This window comes from Balaenoptera borealis (assembly GCF_965194805.1).
Source record: "Balaenoptera borealis genome assembly, chromosome: X".
NCBI classification, from domain to species: Eukaryota; Metazoa; Chordata; class Mammalia; order Artiodactyla; family Balaenopteridae; genus Balaenoptera; species Balaenoptera borealis.
In genome coordinates this window covers 49484947-49502822 of record NC_138881.1, presented here as the reverse complement: position 1 = coordinate 49502822, position 17876 = coordinate 49484947, and the positions used below count along the sequence as shown (strand labels likewise).

The following is a 17876-nucleotide window of genomic DNA, read 5'->3' as shown; positions in this document are numbered from 1 at the left end:
TACAGTCTGTTTTCTGCAGATGAGAAAAGCTGCTTGTCGGGACGATTACATGGGTGCTACGGGAGGAACTCAGTCTGCCAAGACCCATGTGCTGGTTGTTGCAAGCCCCCTCCTTCTCCATCACAACTAGATTCTCAGTGGGCAAGCCACACACATTTCTCCACAATCCCTGTGGGGCAAGACCAGAGTGGGGACAACCAAGAAGCAACCCATAATGCTGGGACTTGGATGCCTAACCTGGGCTCTCTTTCTCACCGGAGGAACTGTAGTCTTGGGGAGATCTCTCAGTGTGGTGCAGTGCCAGCCTGGGGGACTGGCAATGCAGTCAGCATGTAGCCACCCTTAATCTTCTAGTGTGGACTGTTTTGGTCTCTGTGGTGCAGGAGGGGTTCTTCAGTCTCATCCCATGTTCTATTATTTTCTCAGTGGTGTTTTGTCCATGACTAGTTGTTCTTCTTGTGAGTGGGAATGAAGTTAGGACAATCGGTCACCATCTTGGTAATATCACTCCTCTTCATCCATGGTTTGAAGCTTCATAGAGGGATGTATTTAGTCTGCAAGTCTGTATCTTTCCATGTGGGAGACCAAACAACTAGGCTATTGTCAAAATGTTGAGTCATTAAAAATAGGACAAACTTCATCTAGGGGAGTATTACAAAGACCTGTGAAAATGCCCTTGAGTCTGGACACTGAGGAGTGTGACCACCATCTGTTTTCAATTCTGCTTAGCTGGTAGTGAGATTGAACATATGTAGCAGCACAGTGGACACCCAACAGATTTCAGCTTATCCAAACCATCAGTGAACCAGGCCTAGGGATTTAGTTGAACCTCTAAATGAATAAAGGCCTCAGCCAGCAGTTTTACTTCATGTGGCAGAGTGGTTAATAGAGTTTCCCTGAAGGTGTAATACCCACTTTTTCACGTAAAGTCCATATGCCATCAGGGTGTGGCCAGGTAAAGGGAACAACAGGCTAGAGAGACACAAGACCTCCATGGTTTAGTTGTTCAGTTTTGAAAATAGATGCTTTTCAATAGGGATATACCTAACATACATATCTAACATACATATCAAGGAGAAGCTGAGTCCAAAATCCCAAGGCACACCTTCAGGCAGAGAATGTTCCCCTTTGCCAGAGACTCCAATTGGAAAATCATCAGTTACAGAGCCTTAAATCTCAAATTGGTCAGTATGAATATAGGGCCCTAAAGATATAAAGCATGACACAGCTTGCTGGACAGTTTCCATAGCAGAATGTTGTTTTGGGCCCCACTCAAAAGATGCTAATTTATGGGTTAGCTAATATAAAGGACAAAGCAGAATGCCCAAACAATCACAAACTGTTTCCAGTATCCGAGAGATCCAGCTTGGTGACAGACCTCCTTTTTAGTGGTGGGGGGCTGAATAGACAACAAATTTTCCTTGACTGCCTAAGGACTCAGTATCATGAATCTGTCTGCAAAGTCCCAAGAAACATTACTAAGCAAGCAGCCGACTGAATTTTGTTGAAGATTTTCAGCCACTCTTCCTAGGAAATTTATGATAATACCACAACCAACACAAAACTGAAGCTTCTGAAGGTCAGCCATCAGGACACCATGTACATAGGTGAAAACTTTACAAATCAGAGTCTATAAGCACTTACACTAAATTCTGACCTATCTGATTTTCACAAATGGCAATGAAGTTTAGGTAACCCAGAGGAATACTACAAAACATATATGACATGCCCTGTCACACAAATGTGAACAGATCTTGATCCTCAGGTAGCCAGTAGTATGGGAAAGAAGGTGCTGCCAATGTTCAAAATAGTGTGTGTAATTGATTCAGTTAGAGTCACATTGTATGCAATTGCTGAGACTATAGAAGAAACAACTGAATTTATTTGACAATAATCCACTATAAGCCTTCAGCTCTTCTTAAACTTTTACACTGGGCATACATGGCTGTTCTATAGAGATCCTGCATTTCTTTCTTCCCCTGCTTCCTTTAAGTATTTAATCAGGGCTGTAAATTTCTTTATTCCTCCTGGGATTCTATACTCTTTGTGTGAAACCACCCAGGATGATCCAGAGAGGCTGGTGGCAGAGCAATTCATGTTTCCCACTTAATTCTTCTCTACATGTGGCTGAGTTTCATCTAGCACTTATGGGACAGGAAAATACAAACATCTTTTCCTACTATATGTTTAGATGTGGAGGTAACACCGAGATTGCAAAATATTGGTCCAAAGTGTTTCATTCACAAGGTCATATTCAGGTTTTTCCTATTCTAAAGCTGGCCAAAACCTATGTCCCAAATCTGGATGCTGTTCCCCTCCACGGGTCCTGTAGAATAGTGACTTGGGCATCCATATCTAACAGAGCCATAAAAGTTTGATTCTCTCTCCTCACCAAAATTCTCCAACCTACTCAGTTGAATGCGTATGGCATCTGATCTCCATTGGGGACAGAGAGTACTCATTGTCATCTCTAATTATTTTTCTACTTATAGCAGCTGTGGTTGAGTAGGCCAGCTGTTTACCTTCTTCATTTACAATCATTACCTGTCCACCACTCTCATCTCCCAAGCCAGTTACCAAAAGTTCTAAGGATTCTCCAGTTTGTGCCTGGGGTGCTTGTGATTTCCTTCCTTAACTCTGGGTCATTGTGTGTGTGTCTCTGTCACTATTATCTGAAAGGATACAAAAACTTCTGCTTACCTAGGATCAATCTTAGTACTATTTGTTACAATGTAGTGGGCCTGAGGTTAATGACCAGACTGAGGAGCAAGTTGTCTCACCAGGAGTTGAATTATCAAGAAATAATGCATGATTCCAGCCTGTCTTTGAACCTACTTCCTGGTACTCATCCTGCAACCATTTCCTCAATTCCTCCTTGTTAACAGTTTATTATTCACAGCAACAGCCATAGTCAGACTGATAGGCAGTTTTACCCTGAATCCCTGAGTCCCACTTAACACAGGGTGATAGGAAGTGGGCATGAGACACATGTACACAGAGTAGATTGCATTAGAGGAAAGGAAACTAGTTTAATTAACTTAATCTTTTATAATGGGCAGTGAACATGCCTTCCTCTTGTTCTGGAAGGAGACATTATATTTATTATATTGCAGTAAGCATTCCTGCTCATTGCTACAGAGGGAACCACTATCCCATCTCGCAAAGGTGTTTGTTATTCAAACATCCTTCAAAGGAATGTGGTAAACCAAAACCATTCATTCCCTTGCTTGCAAAATGTACAGAGATCCATACAATATTGTCCTCCAACAATGTATAACAGTAAAATTATTGGAAATATGCCATCTTCAAACTCACTAGGTAATGGCAAACTTATCTCCAACTGAACTCCCACTAACAGTGGATGGGATCTCCCACTTTTTTATCTGGATGACAACAAATATTTTTGAACTTCAACATGCTGCTCATCTTATGCATATAAAAGCGTATGTGATTTCAATTTCCATTTTTCTGATTCCTAGTGAGACATAAAGCCAAGACATATTTCCTAAGCAACTACCACATGCTAGATACTATTTTAAGTATCTGTGATACCTCAGTAAAAAAAATAAGGAAGGAAAATCAAATACTTATGGACCTTATAGTCTGTCAAGGAGAAAAAAATAAAGTTATTAACTAAACTACATAGCATGTTAGAAGATATGTGGATGGAAAGGATAGACTAAGGTAATGGGGAGCAGATTAAGAAAATGCAGGTTTACTGACCATATGATCTTCTATTTTGGAAATCTCTGTTCATATTATTTGCTAAGTTCTCTATGGGCTGTTTGTTTTATTCTTATTGAAATATTTTTATTTATTTCTTGTATTTTCACTATCAAAGTTAGTAGCCTAATCTTATTTTGTCCCAATTTGTATAGCATGATTTTTTCAAATTAGAGGATTCATATTTTAATATAATAACATTTATCAAAATTTCCATCAAAATCTGTCAATTTTTTAGCTTTAAAAGAAATTTTCACCAATTCCATGGGAAAAAATATAAACACTCTCTTCCATTTTATTTTAAAATTTTATAAATGTTACTTCCTAAATTGAATATTAACTTTTTAACCATTTGGAATTCATTTTGTATGCAAGGTATGATGAAGGGATTGGAGTGTATTTCCTAGCATATGGAAAATAGATTAATACTGCACAGTTTATTGAATAAAATGTCTTTTCTCATTCATCTGAAATGTCACCTCTATTATGATTTCAGTTTCTTATATTCAAATATCTTTCTAGGTCTCTCCTCTGTTTCACTGAAATATTTGATGTTCCTTTCTCCCTCCTTGTACCCCATTACAGATTATACTCCAGAGACTCCAGTGATCCTGTTAAAATATGAGACAAATCATGTTATGCTTCTGCTGAAAATACTCGAATGGTTCCCCATCACACACAGTGTAAAAGTCAAATTCCATTCTAGGCCCTCCGAGGCTCCAAGCTATCTGCTTCTCCCAGATCCCCATCACCTCTCTGAACTCACTTCCTGAAATTCTCTACCTTGCTCACTCAGCTCCAAGCTATCTGTTTCTCCCAGATCCCCATCACCTCTCTGAACTCACTTCCTGATATTCTCTACCTTGCTCGCTCAGCTCCAGCCATGCTGGTATCCTCAGTGTTCCTTGAACATGCCAGGCTTACTCCTGCCTTGGGACCTCAGCACTTGCTGTCCCGCTACCTGGAATGCTCCTTCCCCAGACAGCCACAGGGCCAGTTCTCTCATTGCCTTCAGGTCTTTACTCAAAAACCAGGCTCTCAGTGAGGCCCACTCTTCAGCCTCCTCCCTGGAATTTCAGTCCCCCTGTTCTTTGCTTTATTTTTTCCTTCTTAACACTTATCACTTTGAAAATACTTTATATTTTACTCATGGTCTCTTGGCTACTGTCCGTCTCCCACACTAATATGAATGTTCCATGAAGATAAGATTATTTATTTGTTTCTTTTGTTTATAACCATATCATAAGGACCTGTGTCTAGAAGACTGCCTGGCAGAGAGACCACCTGAAGTAAGTATTGGTGAGACGAAGATAGATAGAGCAAATAAATTAAAAAGCAAATGGAGTTAAAGTAAGCCAAAGGGGGGCTAGGCAATTTTCCCTGGGCTTAGCCCCAAAACTACCAATGCAAGTGCCTCCAGGAGACAACTGGGCATTTTATTAGAGTGAAGCAGGCCAACTGGGGGCGTGGCCCCCTTGAGAGAGCATTCTGAGTCTAAAATGGCTGAGCCCTTCCTCAGAGCCAGCTGCTTGTATCCTTGTTGGAATGTGGGCCCTAATCCTTGGTCTATTGTTTTTGTTTTTATTTTTTCAGGTAAGCCAGAAATGTGGATTTTTGAAATGTGAAATCCCCCAAATGTCTAAGTAGCTAATTTTAAAATGGAGAATGATAAAAACATGATGATCAAGCAAAATATGACAGCGGGCTGAAATTGGCCCATGAGTGGCCTGCAGGTGTTTGCTAGCCTGAATTATGTGATGTATGAAAGAAAACGTATCCCTGTTCTGGTGAGGTGGGCTTGCCTTGTGTAATTCTTGAGGCAAACAGCTTCAGGCCGTGTTGGGTGGAGAGAATGAACTGGAATTACCAACTTCTTTCAACTCCTGGAAGCTCCCTGCCTCCCCCTCTCCCTGCTATGCCTGGAGTTAAGGAAGCCTGGGCAGTGGGGAGTCACCAGAACTGTTTCTTTGAGGGTAGGGGTATATTTCAGTGAAGTGTGGAGCGGGAAAACAAGATAGAGGGTTTTGAAGGAAACTTCCACAGCTGGACCGGGGAAAGGAAAGAAGGACAAAGACCCATGTGTTGGGACATTGTATCTCTGAGGGAATTTATTGGGGGTTACCACACCCTCTCCCCACCAACCACCTATATGGCACCATACAGTCGAAGGACTTAGTTATACAAAGTCACAACTCCCCGCCCAACTGCGCATGCCATCTATCTCACCTGGAAATAGAGCTGCGAAAATTTCCATCACAGCTCCCCGTGTGCGTGAAGTGGGCAAGACTGGTCAGGAGGTACCTATGAAAGGTCAGTAGCCACTGGCTTTGTCGGGATATAGCCAGAATGGGGCTTCTGGAGGCAGCAGACCTCCATCTGGTGAAGCACTGGGTGGAGCCACCTGTGGTTTCAGGCAACTGCTGAGAGAAGCATGGACAGTCAAGTATTCCCCATGCCCGGCAGAGAAACATTAAGCTCAATCCTCTGATGCCCCTCCTCTATAAGGAGGCCAGGTATAGTCCAGGAGGAGGAAGAACAGTGAGGAGAGTGCTGTACCTGGGTTTAGCAAGTTTCCATTTTTCTGGATAAAATGCTATCCAAATGCAAGGTGGCACATCTCTTAAGTTCTGAGCACCCCACTGACCCGTTCCCCACAAGAATCGTTTATTTAGTGTAGGGGAAGGGAACCAAGGCCTTCAGGTCTGAGATTTACTGCTCTTGGGTCCTCTGGAAAATACGAGGTGGCTGCCCACAGGCGCCTGTTTATGGAGTGCCATGTTAGTGTGTTTAGGCTGAGGGTTGGGGTTCTGCTCAGCAGGTGTGGCATGAACTCCCTGATATTATAAAAGCCTTTTAGGTATAAACTTGGCTCCTGCTTAACTCTTGAGACATTCCTGTCAAAATGTCCTTCTAGGGAAGCTCCAGTCCATCTGGTTTCTTTGACTGTTGCCACCTCCTTTGTGCACAGAGCTAGGGAGGGCAATTTGGAAATTGCCAGAAGTCCTATTTTTCCTTGGGTCTTCCCATCTCTCATGGACCCCACTCCCCATATCTTGTTTTCTGTATTCTCACTCCCTCTGTCAGTCTTTCGTCTTAGAATTCCTCCTTCCTCCGTGTCCCTCTCCTCTGGCCCCTCACTCATGCATAGACCTCCATTTAAGTATCCTTTTAGCCTCTCCCCAGATCTCTGCCAACTTCATCTTTCTCTCCCTTGCTCTGGATCTCTTCTAAACGTCTTTGTGTCCCTCTCTACTCAATTTATTCTGTCTGTTTTCCTCTAAGCCTCAAGATCTCACTCTCCCTCTGTTATTCTTCACCCCCTCCCAGTTGGGTGCCTCCCCCTCTTAGGTCATCCCTCCTGCTAGGGAGCCTCTCCATTTCTGACCCCTCCCCACCTCCTCCTAAGCAGCCACCTCCCCTTCTCCCTTCCCCCACAGCCCATCTCTACTTCCTTCTCCTCCCCCCTCCCTAGACCAGACCAGCTAAGTCCTATTCCATTTTTAGATGACTGATTATGATACTAGCTGAACTTTATTCACAGCCTGAATTTACAGCTGTTCCTTCCTTTCATGCCCCATCCACCAAACACACCCAATCGTTTCAACATGACAAATTCCTTACACACAGCGTGTCATGGCCACATAAATTTGTATTTTTCAGGACAAAACAACAGTTATGCTGGCAAAGATGTTGGATTAACAGGGACCCTAAAGCTTTCAATACACTGAAAAGTAACATTATTTTGCATGTCTACAAAGTACACATTTGTTTTCACAAATGTGGCAAAGTTTACCCTAACAGTTAGGACTTTTTCACCAAATCATAGACATAGATATGGAAATCATCATCAAACTTGATGAAATACACAGAGGGTTTGGCTTCCACTTGGTGAATGACCATGCCGATCCGTTTGGAGCCATCTTCTTTGGTATATTCCACATGTTTACCTATCAGGCCATCTACAACTCCTCCTGGCTCCCTCTCTGCTGGAGGAGACTCACTGGACTCTGGCATGATACGGAGGTCTCCTTCTTTATAATCATCTAGAAGCTGGTACATGTACAAGACAGGATCTTTCTCATAGGTAATATAAAACCAGGCTTTCATGATAGGTGCTTGGGCCAAGACCATTCCTCTCCATTCATCCTTAGAACCATGCTCACCCTCAAACATATGTTCCACAGCTTTACCAATTATGGTATTTGCAAGGTTTGCATCACTGACTTGAGATGATGCCACCCTGTCGGAAAGAATTTTAAGAGACAAAACTCTTTCATCTCTGTGAAGTTCCAGTCCATAGACACAGTCAATTCCATCATATTTCACCAGATAAAGAGAAGGATTTATAGGCACCTGATCCAGAACGGTTCCTTTCCACTGGGTGATGGGCTCATCGCCTTCCTTCCATCCGTGTGAAATCCTGCAGCCCACGATGTTCCTGCGGGGCTGGGACGAAGGTCTGCCTCTCTGCTTCTTTTGGGAGGCTTTTCTCTTCGTCATGTTTGCAGACCCAGTGGCCCGTCCTGCGACTGCCCTGGTTTGTTGCCCTTCGGCCTCCTGCGAGTTGGGGGTTTTCATGTCTGCAGGAGGAGGAGAGAAGATAAGAGAGGAACATTCAATATGCCATAAGGTGAAGTTCTCCCGACAGCGTCGTCTGCAGGTACCCTGCGCCAGCGCCTAAAATTTCCCCATGAGCCTGGCAGCAATGCTGGAAATCCTGGCTGTGTGCCTGAAAGTGCTCTCCCTTCTAGGTTCCTTGAGGCTGCGGGAGAAGGCGGCAGCGGCAGTGGTGCTGCCTGGGGTTAGGAACCCTGCAGGAGGGGGCGGGCTACCTCCTTGTTCAGAGACCCCAGCCTCCGTCACCCGCCACTGGCGCCCACTCTCAATCCCCTGCAAAACCCCTATCCCTCCACCGCCCTGACCCGCATGCACTCGCTCACTGTCCTCCTGCTCTGAACACCCTAGTCTGCTACCCACACGCCCCCGTCCACCCCCACTCTCTTTCGTGGCCCCCAGCGCCCTCGCCTCCCCGTGCTCACCTTCAATGTCTTGCTTGATTCCTTACGCTATTCCCCTTTCCTACTGCACATTGCACTCCCCCTCCCACCCCGGCGCCCGCCTCCACCCCTTATCTCCTGCAGGAGTCCATCCCATCCCCCTTTTCCATCCCAGCGCCCACCAATGGCCTTGCCTTGCCTGGCGTCCACCGCCCCGGATCTCGGGCTTCACGTGTGCAAATCGGACACCTCGCAGCTTCCTTTGCGGTGAGCCTGCGTCCAAGAAGGATCCTCAGGCGAGGAGCCGGGTGTTTGCAAGAGCTGGAAGGGGAGGATCCTTAGGCGAGGAGCGTGTTTAGGAGGGCGCCGGAGCAGGCGAGGAGGATGGCGGCGGTGTCTTCAGCACTCTGCTCTCGGGCCCTCCGCCTCCCCCTTGGTGGTGGCAGCCCCTCTGCCACATGGGGCTCCCACCAGCCGCTACTGGTGCAGTAGTCTCCTCCCTCTTTCCGTAGCGCAGCTTCCTGCCAGGAGAGAGGCCTCCCCTTCCTGCCAAACACTGCCTGCCCCACTGCAACTCTCAAGCCCACCAGTGCTTTGAGCGTGGGTGGTGCTCCTCGTCTCCCGATCCCTCCCTTTTCCCAAATCTGGAGCAGCTGGGCCTACAATCCTCCACCCTATTGCCCCCTCCTCTCTCCCCCCCTCCCTTTCAGGGCCCTTTGGCTCCTGTGCTCACCTCCACCTCCACCCTGTCAGTGCCCCTGCTCCATCTGCTTTCCACCTCCCAAGAATTTGTTTTTTCTTTTTCTCAGTGCCCTTATGTATTTATTCTTTATACATAAATATGCCTTTCCTGTCATTTACAGGAATTTGTGGTAGGGAGGGAGAAATGTGCTCAGTCTGCCATCTTGACCCAATCTCTGTGTAATCTTTCCTTACTGGTCATTACTGGAATTTACTTCTTAAGGATTTCCTCCCTTTTCTTTTTCTTTTACTTTTACTCTATTGCAAATGAATTCCTTCCACAATGTTAACACTGTGTAAATTTCAGAAAATTGATAGGAAGAAAACAATCAACTGCAATTCTAGCTCCCATTCCCTTGGGCTCCCAGCAAAATATTAATACTCGTTATTTGTCTTGCCATTTTTCTAGGCTCTTACGAAACTGGGATCATTTTGCATAGGCAAGTTAATGCCCTGATTTTTTCCATATAGAGTATGCATCTTCTAAGAATATTAAATATTTTGAAAACTATTATTTCTCTTATTCGTTCATCAAATATTTATTGAGTACCTACTGCATATATGGCCTTTGATCCATAAAACTCAGTTTTACAGGGACCACAATTTAACTTTTCTGCCATTATTGAACATTGGGATTATGTTTCCACAATAACTGATAATTTGATCTATTTGTCAGAAAAGATAGCCTCAGAAAAAAATAAGTTTATAAGAAACAATTAGGTAAAATGATGGTTTTATAATTCGTTGCAGAAGTATTCTTTAAGAATGACTCTTTAAAAATTTGAGGAAAATTTTACACTGAATTTATTCTAATATCAACAGATCTATTAAAATGCAAAATGCAGCAAAATAATACAGAAGAAAAAGCAACTGAACAAACCAAAACCCAGTGAACAACCTGAATGTTTAATAGTTACGCATAATATCTGAATCAGATGATGGGTTAGATGTTAACAGAGCAGCTAAGCTTAAAAACAATAAAATAATTACTAAAAGGGAGAGAAGATCAATAAAAAATTTTGATTCAACGATCAAAGTATACAAATGTTAATATCGAGTGTGAAAAAAGAATTTCACATCTAGAGCTGATGCAAATAAAAGTTCATACAATTTTTTATGGATAGCAAATTACAGGTATGCTTTAGTTCATGGGAGAGTTTATTTAGTTCTGGCAAACTTTTATTCCTAGGATTTTACCCTTGGAGTCCCAAGCAAAAGTGAAGGAGTTTTACCGGGGCTCTGGACTCCAATTTCTGTATCCTTAGCTTCAACAAGAAGTCATAACCGCTCCTGTTCTAAGCCTTTCAGCAGTTCCCTCTAAAGTGGTTACATTTCCTCAAGGGAAAAACATCCACCAAATTCACTGTCTCTTGGACATGTTCTCCCCTATATCTTGGCTGGGTAATTATTTCCTATCTTCTTAGTTTTCAGATACCTTTGAGTTTATTGTTTTACTATTTCATCCAGCTTTGATTGTTTAATTAATGAGAAAGATTTTTGAACTGCTTAGTCTCCTATCACTAAAATCCAAAACTCTATATTTTTTGAAAAATATGTGTTCAACTATTTGTAATAGCTCCAAACTGGAAATCACCCAAATTTCCATCAACAGTGGACTGCATATGTTGTAGTATATTCATTCATACAATGGAATATCATACAGGATTGAGAATGAGCAAACTACAACTACATGCAACAACTTGAATGAATCTCACAAATATGTTGAAAAAAAGAAGACAACAAAAGGCCACACATTTTCTTTCCAATTTATTCAAATTTCAAAAATTGTAAATAGTCTATGGCCTTAAAAATTTTTAAAGCAGTTATTCTTGCAAATATATTTTCCAAATAGATAGTGGCAATTCACATTTCATCGGTAATTGATGAGAGAACACAATGGAGACATTTTTGAACATGTATAAATGGCAAGAATGGTTCATATGGTTGATGGGCAGCAAAATATATTGAATTGAACCATCACTTGGTATTGCAGCCTAGCATTCAATCACACCTCTTCTGGTAATAGTGTGCCCATTTTCCTCTTGGGAACAACTTAAGTCTGCCCTTTCAGAGAACTGAAATACTGTCAGAGTGATTGTTTTAAGACTAGGCACCCCACCTAGTCAGAGCCAATGAGGCACAATGATATTTTGCACAAACTCCTGGGTATGAAGTAAGTGATCTTGTCCACTGGACATGAGTTAAGCTGAGAGGATAAGAAGATCAAGCTGCTCTGTTCACCTTATCATCATCTGGAGACAGAGGACAAAGCAGCACAGAGAAGAAATCACAGCCAAGCTAAGCAAAAGAGGGAGACTGCTGTCCTAGTGACACATTCCGTACCTGTAGGTGGTCATGGCCACTGACTTCTCAATATTCATCCCACTCTAAAAGGTTACTCTAAGCTAATTGTGATAATGTTATTCCCCCTGCAAGTGATTGGCATAGCATTTGGCATATGATCTAATCTTGGCCAATTAAACATGATGATATACGTTGGGGTACTTCTGAAAGAAATTTGTTAAGGGAAACAGAAAATGATGTTTCCTTTTCTTCTTTAGGGTGATGCTATTTCTGTATATGACCCTTGGAATCTGTGTAACCAGCCTGAGGGCAAAACCAACACATTGAATATGGCAGAGGAGGAAATGAGAATACTCTGAGCCCTTTGATCATTTCATTTAGCTGCTGATCATACCATTCCTGGAGTCCTAGTTCTGACTCCAAGTGATGAGATAAGAAACTTCTTTATAGGTACAGCAATTTGAGTCTGGGTTTTCTAATACTTGAAATGGAAGGTATCTGAAACGGCAAAGAGTCTGTTTAATAAATGTATGTGCATCTGTGCTTTATACATAAAAATACCCACATACATAAAAAATAGCAAGCCTTATGTAGGGTTAAGAATAAATGAAATTTGAAGATAGAAGTTAAATTTAAAATTCACAAACTATTAACATGTAACAACTGTATTTGTTGAGTGACTTTTAATAGAATTTATTTACTTATATAAATTATAATGTATAAAATCTATGAATTGCAAATTAGCAATTTATATACATATCAGTATAATCAAAATATTTTAAATAATTCAAAACCTATTTTTCTAGCCAAAGCAAAACAACTGAAATTTTTAATTTCTTAAAAGTTATTTTCAGTGAATTCAACTTTTAACTTTTGCTTGATATGAGAAAATAAGTTTTAACTAGCTGCTAGATATTCATTCATATATCACTGACGTTTTTTTCTTTTCATCATTTGACATAATAAATGATGTGCTAAATAACTTTTGTAGAATTAAATAAATACTATTTTTATTTAATTCTCAAAGCCCAAGTCATATACAAGGACATAGAGGACAAAATATAAAGGCCTTCAATGGCAGCCAATAGGCACACATAGGTCACTTCTCAAGATATGACTTCAGGAATGAACAATGAATTGAAAGCCCTCCAATCACAGCCATTATTTTTGCTAGGATTTTGTAATACTGATCTTGCATATATTTTGTATATTTCTATGTACTCAATGTCAATGTTGCTCATGCTATGTCTAAGAAAACCCAGTGAGAGTAATTAAATTCTAAGGAATAAGATTTTGAGCTTTGGAAGACCACAAACCATTCTAATAGCTAAGATTTTTTTCACCTCCCATACCAAGGATCAATTTTCTCCCCTTTGGGGGCAATGTCTTCCTGGTTGAGAATGCATGATCTAGGGCTTGCAGGGTAAAGCAAGAAGATCGGGTTGTATATCAACTGCAATAGGAAGCCTTTGGAGAGTTTTAAGCAAGAAGGTGATATAATCTCATTTATATTTTTAAAAGATCACTCCAGCTATTATGTGGAGATTTGAAAGGAAAGCAAGGAAATCTTCATTCCCAACACCCAATTTAATAAACTTAAGGCCTTATCTTCTATTCTAAATCCTTTAGTCACTGAGATAACACATTTCTCTCCCTAGCTGCCAAAGCATCAGGTCATGTGCTTACTGCTTTTGTTTTCAGTTATTTCTTCATCGTTGGCCCCTTGGGATTTTTCTCACAACCTTTAAAGTTCAGCTATATATTTAAAAGGAGACCTGTCATATTTTTTTTAATAAATTTATTTATTTTATTTATTTATTTTTGGCTGTGTTGGGTCTTCGTTGCTGTGCACGGGCTTTCTCTAGCTGCAGTGAGCGGGGGCTACTCTTCGTTGCGGTGCGCAGGCTTCTCATTGCGGTGGCTTCTCTTGTTGCAGAGCATGGGCTCTAGGCACACGGGCTTCAGTAGTTGTGGCTCGAGGGCTCTAGAGCACAGGCTCAGTAGTTGTGGTGCACGGGCTTAGTTGCTCCGCGGCATGTGCGACCTTCCCGGATCAGGGCTCGAACCCGTGTCCTGTGCATTGGCAGGTGGATTCTTAAGCACTGCACCACCAGGGAAGCCCAATCTGTCATATTTTATCCAACATTTTAAAGTGATTTAGTAAAAGAGTTTCCCTCTACCTACATTTTACTCTTTTTTTAAGCCAGTGAGTTTATTAGCCACTCTTTTGGTCAACTAGTGGTGTACTTCTCTTCCTTCATGATGGATACAAGAAGATTATAGGGGAGTCAGAGGAGTCATGCCCACACTTCATGAGGGCCCTCCTTCAATATCTACTGTTTTTTCTTTAATGAGTGAACTAGGCAGTTCATGGCTTATTTCAGAATCCTCTCAAATTGATTTTGAGGGGACATGGGGATATATGTATACATATAGCTTATTCACTTTGTGATACAGCAGAAACTAACACACCATTGTAAAGCAATTATATTCCAATAAAGATGTCAAAAAAAAAAGATGACAATAAAACCACACTGAAAATATTAATCCTTTAAACTATAACCCATTGCAAATTGTGCCCAGGTATGTTGTACAACATATTAACTGCACAACGTAAGAAACGGTGGGTGAAATGGGTGAAAGGGGTCAAAAGGTACAAACTTCCAGTTATAAAATAAATGTCATATAGACATAATGTACAGCAAGGTGACTATAATTAATAATACTGTGTTGCATATTGAAAGCTGCTAAGAGAGTAGAGCTTAAAAATTCTCATCACGGGCTTCCCTGGTGGCGCGGTGGTTGGGAGTCTGCCTGCCAATGCAGGGGACACGGGTTCGAGCCCTGGTCTGGGAAGATCCCACATGCCGTGGAGCAACTGGGCCCGTGAGCCACAACTACTGAGTCTGAGCGTCTGAAGCCCGTGCTCCGCAACAAGAGAGGTCGCGATAGTGAGAGGCCCACGCACCGTGATGAAGAGTGGCCCCCGCTCGCTGCAACTAGAGAAAGCCCTCGCACAGAAACGAAGACCCAACACAGCGAAAATAAATAAATAAATAAATAGAATTAAAAAAAAGATTCTCATCACAAGAAAAAAATAGTAACTATGAATGGTGATGGATATTAACTAGACTACTGTAATCATCTTGTAATATATACAAAATCAAATCATTATATTGCACACTTGAAACTAAGTAAGTTATATGCCAATTATATGCTTCAATAAAATGAAATATTTTTTGAAAATAAAATAAAAATAAAAATTATTTTTAAAAAAGAGGTTTCATTTTGTTTCTTCTACCAAGTACTATGTATAGTGGTTGTCAACTAGGACCCTCATTCCCCTGGCTTCATATCTCCCAGTGACTTCTTTAATTGGTGAGATTAAGAGGTTGGACATGTCAGAAAACTTTTGAGTTCTTTTTTGTATTTATCTCTTTTAGGCACAATCTAATTTATTTAAAACATAGAGAAAACTCTGTGGGCCAGTGGCACCTGTAGTTATATCCAACTTTGCCTGTGACTGGGTGAAATATGAGGAAGTACTTGTGTCCTGAGAGCTAAGTATGTCCTCCAAGCCATCTTTTGTCAATTATAAAGGAGATATTTTGACCTCCATTTGTGTCATTATTTTGCCTGTCTCTCAAGTGGTTACAAACTTGCACGGAGAAAAAAGGCTTTAATTATTGGTCTTTGGGGACCTCAACCAAAACATAATGATGAGCTGTGGCACAATTTCAATCTGGAAGGGAAGGAACAACCATTATAGGTATGCCATGACCTGGCCTTACTTCTTCAAGATAAATACAGGACCTGGGTCATTAGGGGATGTACTGTCATCTCTAAGACATGAAAGGAAACTTTTGCCATTCCAAAGCAGCACTTTGTAGTTGTTTCCTGGGGGAAAGGGTTGGGAGAATCTGACAATATTCCTTTAAATGTAATGCATGACCAAACCAAGACTGATTGTGTGATCCCATAACTGATAATTAATCACTAATATCATACCTACCTCCATTTTAACTCAGAAAGGACAATATCACTTGGGCTTGGGGAAGGGGGATGGAATGTGATCTAGGCAATGCACTTAAAACACTTCTACATTAGTATATGCATCTATACAAATAAGAAAGTTTAAGACCTGCCCAAAACCAGCCTCCTTTTAAATAGCTAATTATGTTAAAGTCTTTACTAACTGATTTAAAACCATGATAAACTCTGGGGTACCTTCTGCTGTTATCATGATAGCAACATTTAGTTCTTACCTGGTTCCAATAGAAGGAGAAGGGAACATTCCAAGGAGGTGAAGCAACAGTAGGAATGTATACAGGTTTTCTTGGTCAGTTTCTCATTCTCACTTCATCAGAATTATACACTCAGTCTAAGGAAGGAAGAGCCCAAATTCTTCATCTGTTTTTTCATTTGGGAAATTGTGTGTCTCAAGGATATTAGCAAACCTAGCATTGTCACCGACACCTCTCTTCCACCAAATATCTTGTCTAAAGACAAATCAGGCAAGACACACTGCAAAATATAGCCAGAACTACACCAATTTCACATTGCACTCACTGCTGCCAGACTGGTTTAAACCATCATATCTGTTACCTGGATTATTGGAATAGTCCCGAATTGATCTCCTGTTTTCCATCTTTGTACCCCATTACAGACTATACTCCAGAGTCTCCAGTGATCCTGTTAAAATATGAGACAAATCATGTTATGCTTCTGCTGAAAATACTCGAATGGTTCCCCATCACACACAGTGTAAAAGTCAAATTCCATTCTAGGCCCTCCGAGGCTCCAAGCTATCTGCTTCTCCCAGATCCCCATCACCTCTCTGAACTCACTTCCTGAAATTCTCTACCTTGCTCACTCAGCTCCAAGCTATCTGTTTCTCCCAGATCCCCATCACCTCTCTGAACTCACTTCCTGATATTCTCTACCTTGCTCGCTCAGCTCCAGCCATGCTGGTATCCTCAGTGTTCCTTGAACATGCCAGGCTTACTCCTGCCTTGGGACCTCAGCACTTGCTGTCCCGCTACCTGGAATGCTCCTTCCCCAGACAGCCACAGGGCCAGTTCTCTCATTGCCTTCAGGTCTTTACTCAAAAACCAGGCTCTCAGTGAGGCCCACTCTTCAGCCTCCTCCCTGGAATTTCAGTCCCCCTGTTCTTTGCTTTATTTTTTCCTTCTTAACACTTATCACTTTGAAAATACTTTATATTTTACTCATGGTCTCTTGGCTACTGTCCGTCTCCCACACTAATATGAATGTTCCATGAAGATAAGATTATTTATTTGTTTCTTTTGTTTATAACCATATCATAAGGACCTGTGTCTAGAAGACTGCCTGGCAGAGAGACCACCTGAAGTAAGTATTGGTGAGACGAAGATAGATAGAGCAAATAAATTAAAAAGCAAATGGAGTTAAAGTAAGCCAAAGGGGGGCTAGGCAATTTTCCCTGGGCTTAGCCCCAAAACTACCAATGCAAGTGCCTCCAGGAGACAACTGGGCATTTTATTAGAGTGAAGCAGGCCAACTGGGGGCGTGGCCCCCTTGAGAGAGCATTCTGAGTCTAAAATGGCTGAGCCCTTCCTCAGAGCCAGCTGCTTGTATCCTTGTTGGAATGTGGGCCCTAATCCTTGGTCTATTGTTTTTGTTTTTATTTTTTCAGGTAAGCCAGAAATGTGGATTTTTGAAATGTGAAATCCCCCAAATGTCTAAGTAGCTAATTTTAAAATGGAGAATGATAAAAACATGATGATCAAGCAAAATATGACAGCGGGCTGAAATTGGCCCATGAGTGGCCTGCAGGTGTTTGCTAGCCTGAATTATGTGATGTATGAAAGAAAACGTATCCCTGTTCTGGTGAGGTGGGCTTGCCTTGTGTAATTCTTGAGGCAAACAGCTTCAGGCCGTGTTGGGTGGAGAGAATGAACTGGAATTACCAACTTCTTTCAACTCCTGGAAGCTCCCTGCCTCCCCCTCTCCCTGCTATGCCTGGAGTTAAGGAAGCCTGGGCAGTGGGGAGTCACCAGAACTGTTTCTTTGAGGGTAGGGGTATATTTCAGTGAAGTGTGGAGCGGGAAAACAAGATAGAGGGTTTTGAAG

General features: G+C 41.8%; 1 protein-coding gene across 3 annotated transcripts; it reads right to left on the bottom strand.

The window, feature by feature from the left end:
• Positions 1-7235: 7235 nt before the first annotated feature.
• On the bottom strand, positions 7236-16342 carry LOC309620392 (spindlin-2B). 3 transcript variants are annotated; one of them, XM_082376729.1, is made up of 3 exons: positions 16031-16342; positions 8915-12263; positions 7236-8303 (listed from the first exon to the last, which is right to left on the bottom strand). In XM_082376729.1, the coding sequence occupies exon 3, from the start codon at positions 8299-8301 to the stop codon at positions 7525-7527; it is 777 nt and encodes a 258-aa protein (XP_082232855.1). In that variant the 5' UTR covers positions 8302-8303; positions 8915-12263; positions 16031-16342; the 3' UTR covers positions 7236-7524. The 3 variants fall into 3 exon arrangements, with proteins under 3 accessions (XP_082232855.1, XP_082232854.1, XP_082232856.1); XM_082376728.1 differs by having other exon boundaries at positions 8915-16342; XM_082376730.1 differs by lacking the exons at positions 8915-12263; positions 16031-16342 and adding an exon at positions 8763-8811.
• Positions 16343-17876: the final 1534 nt, after the last annotated feature.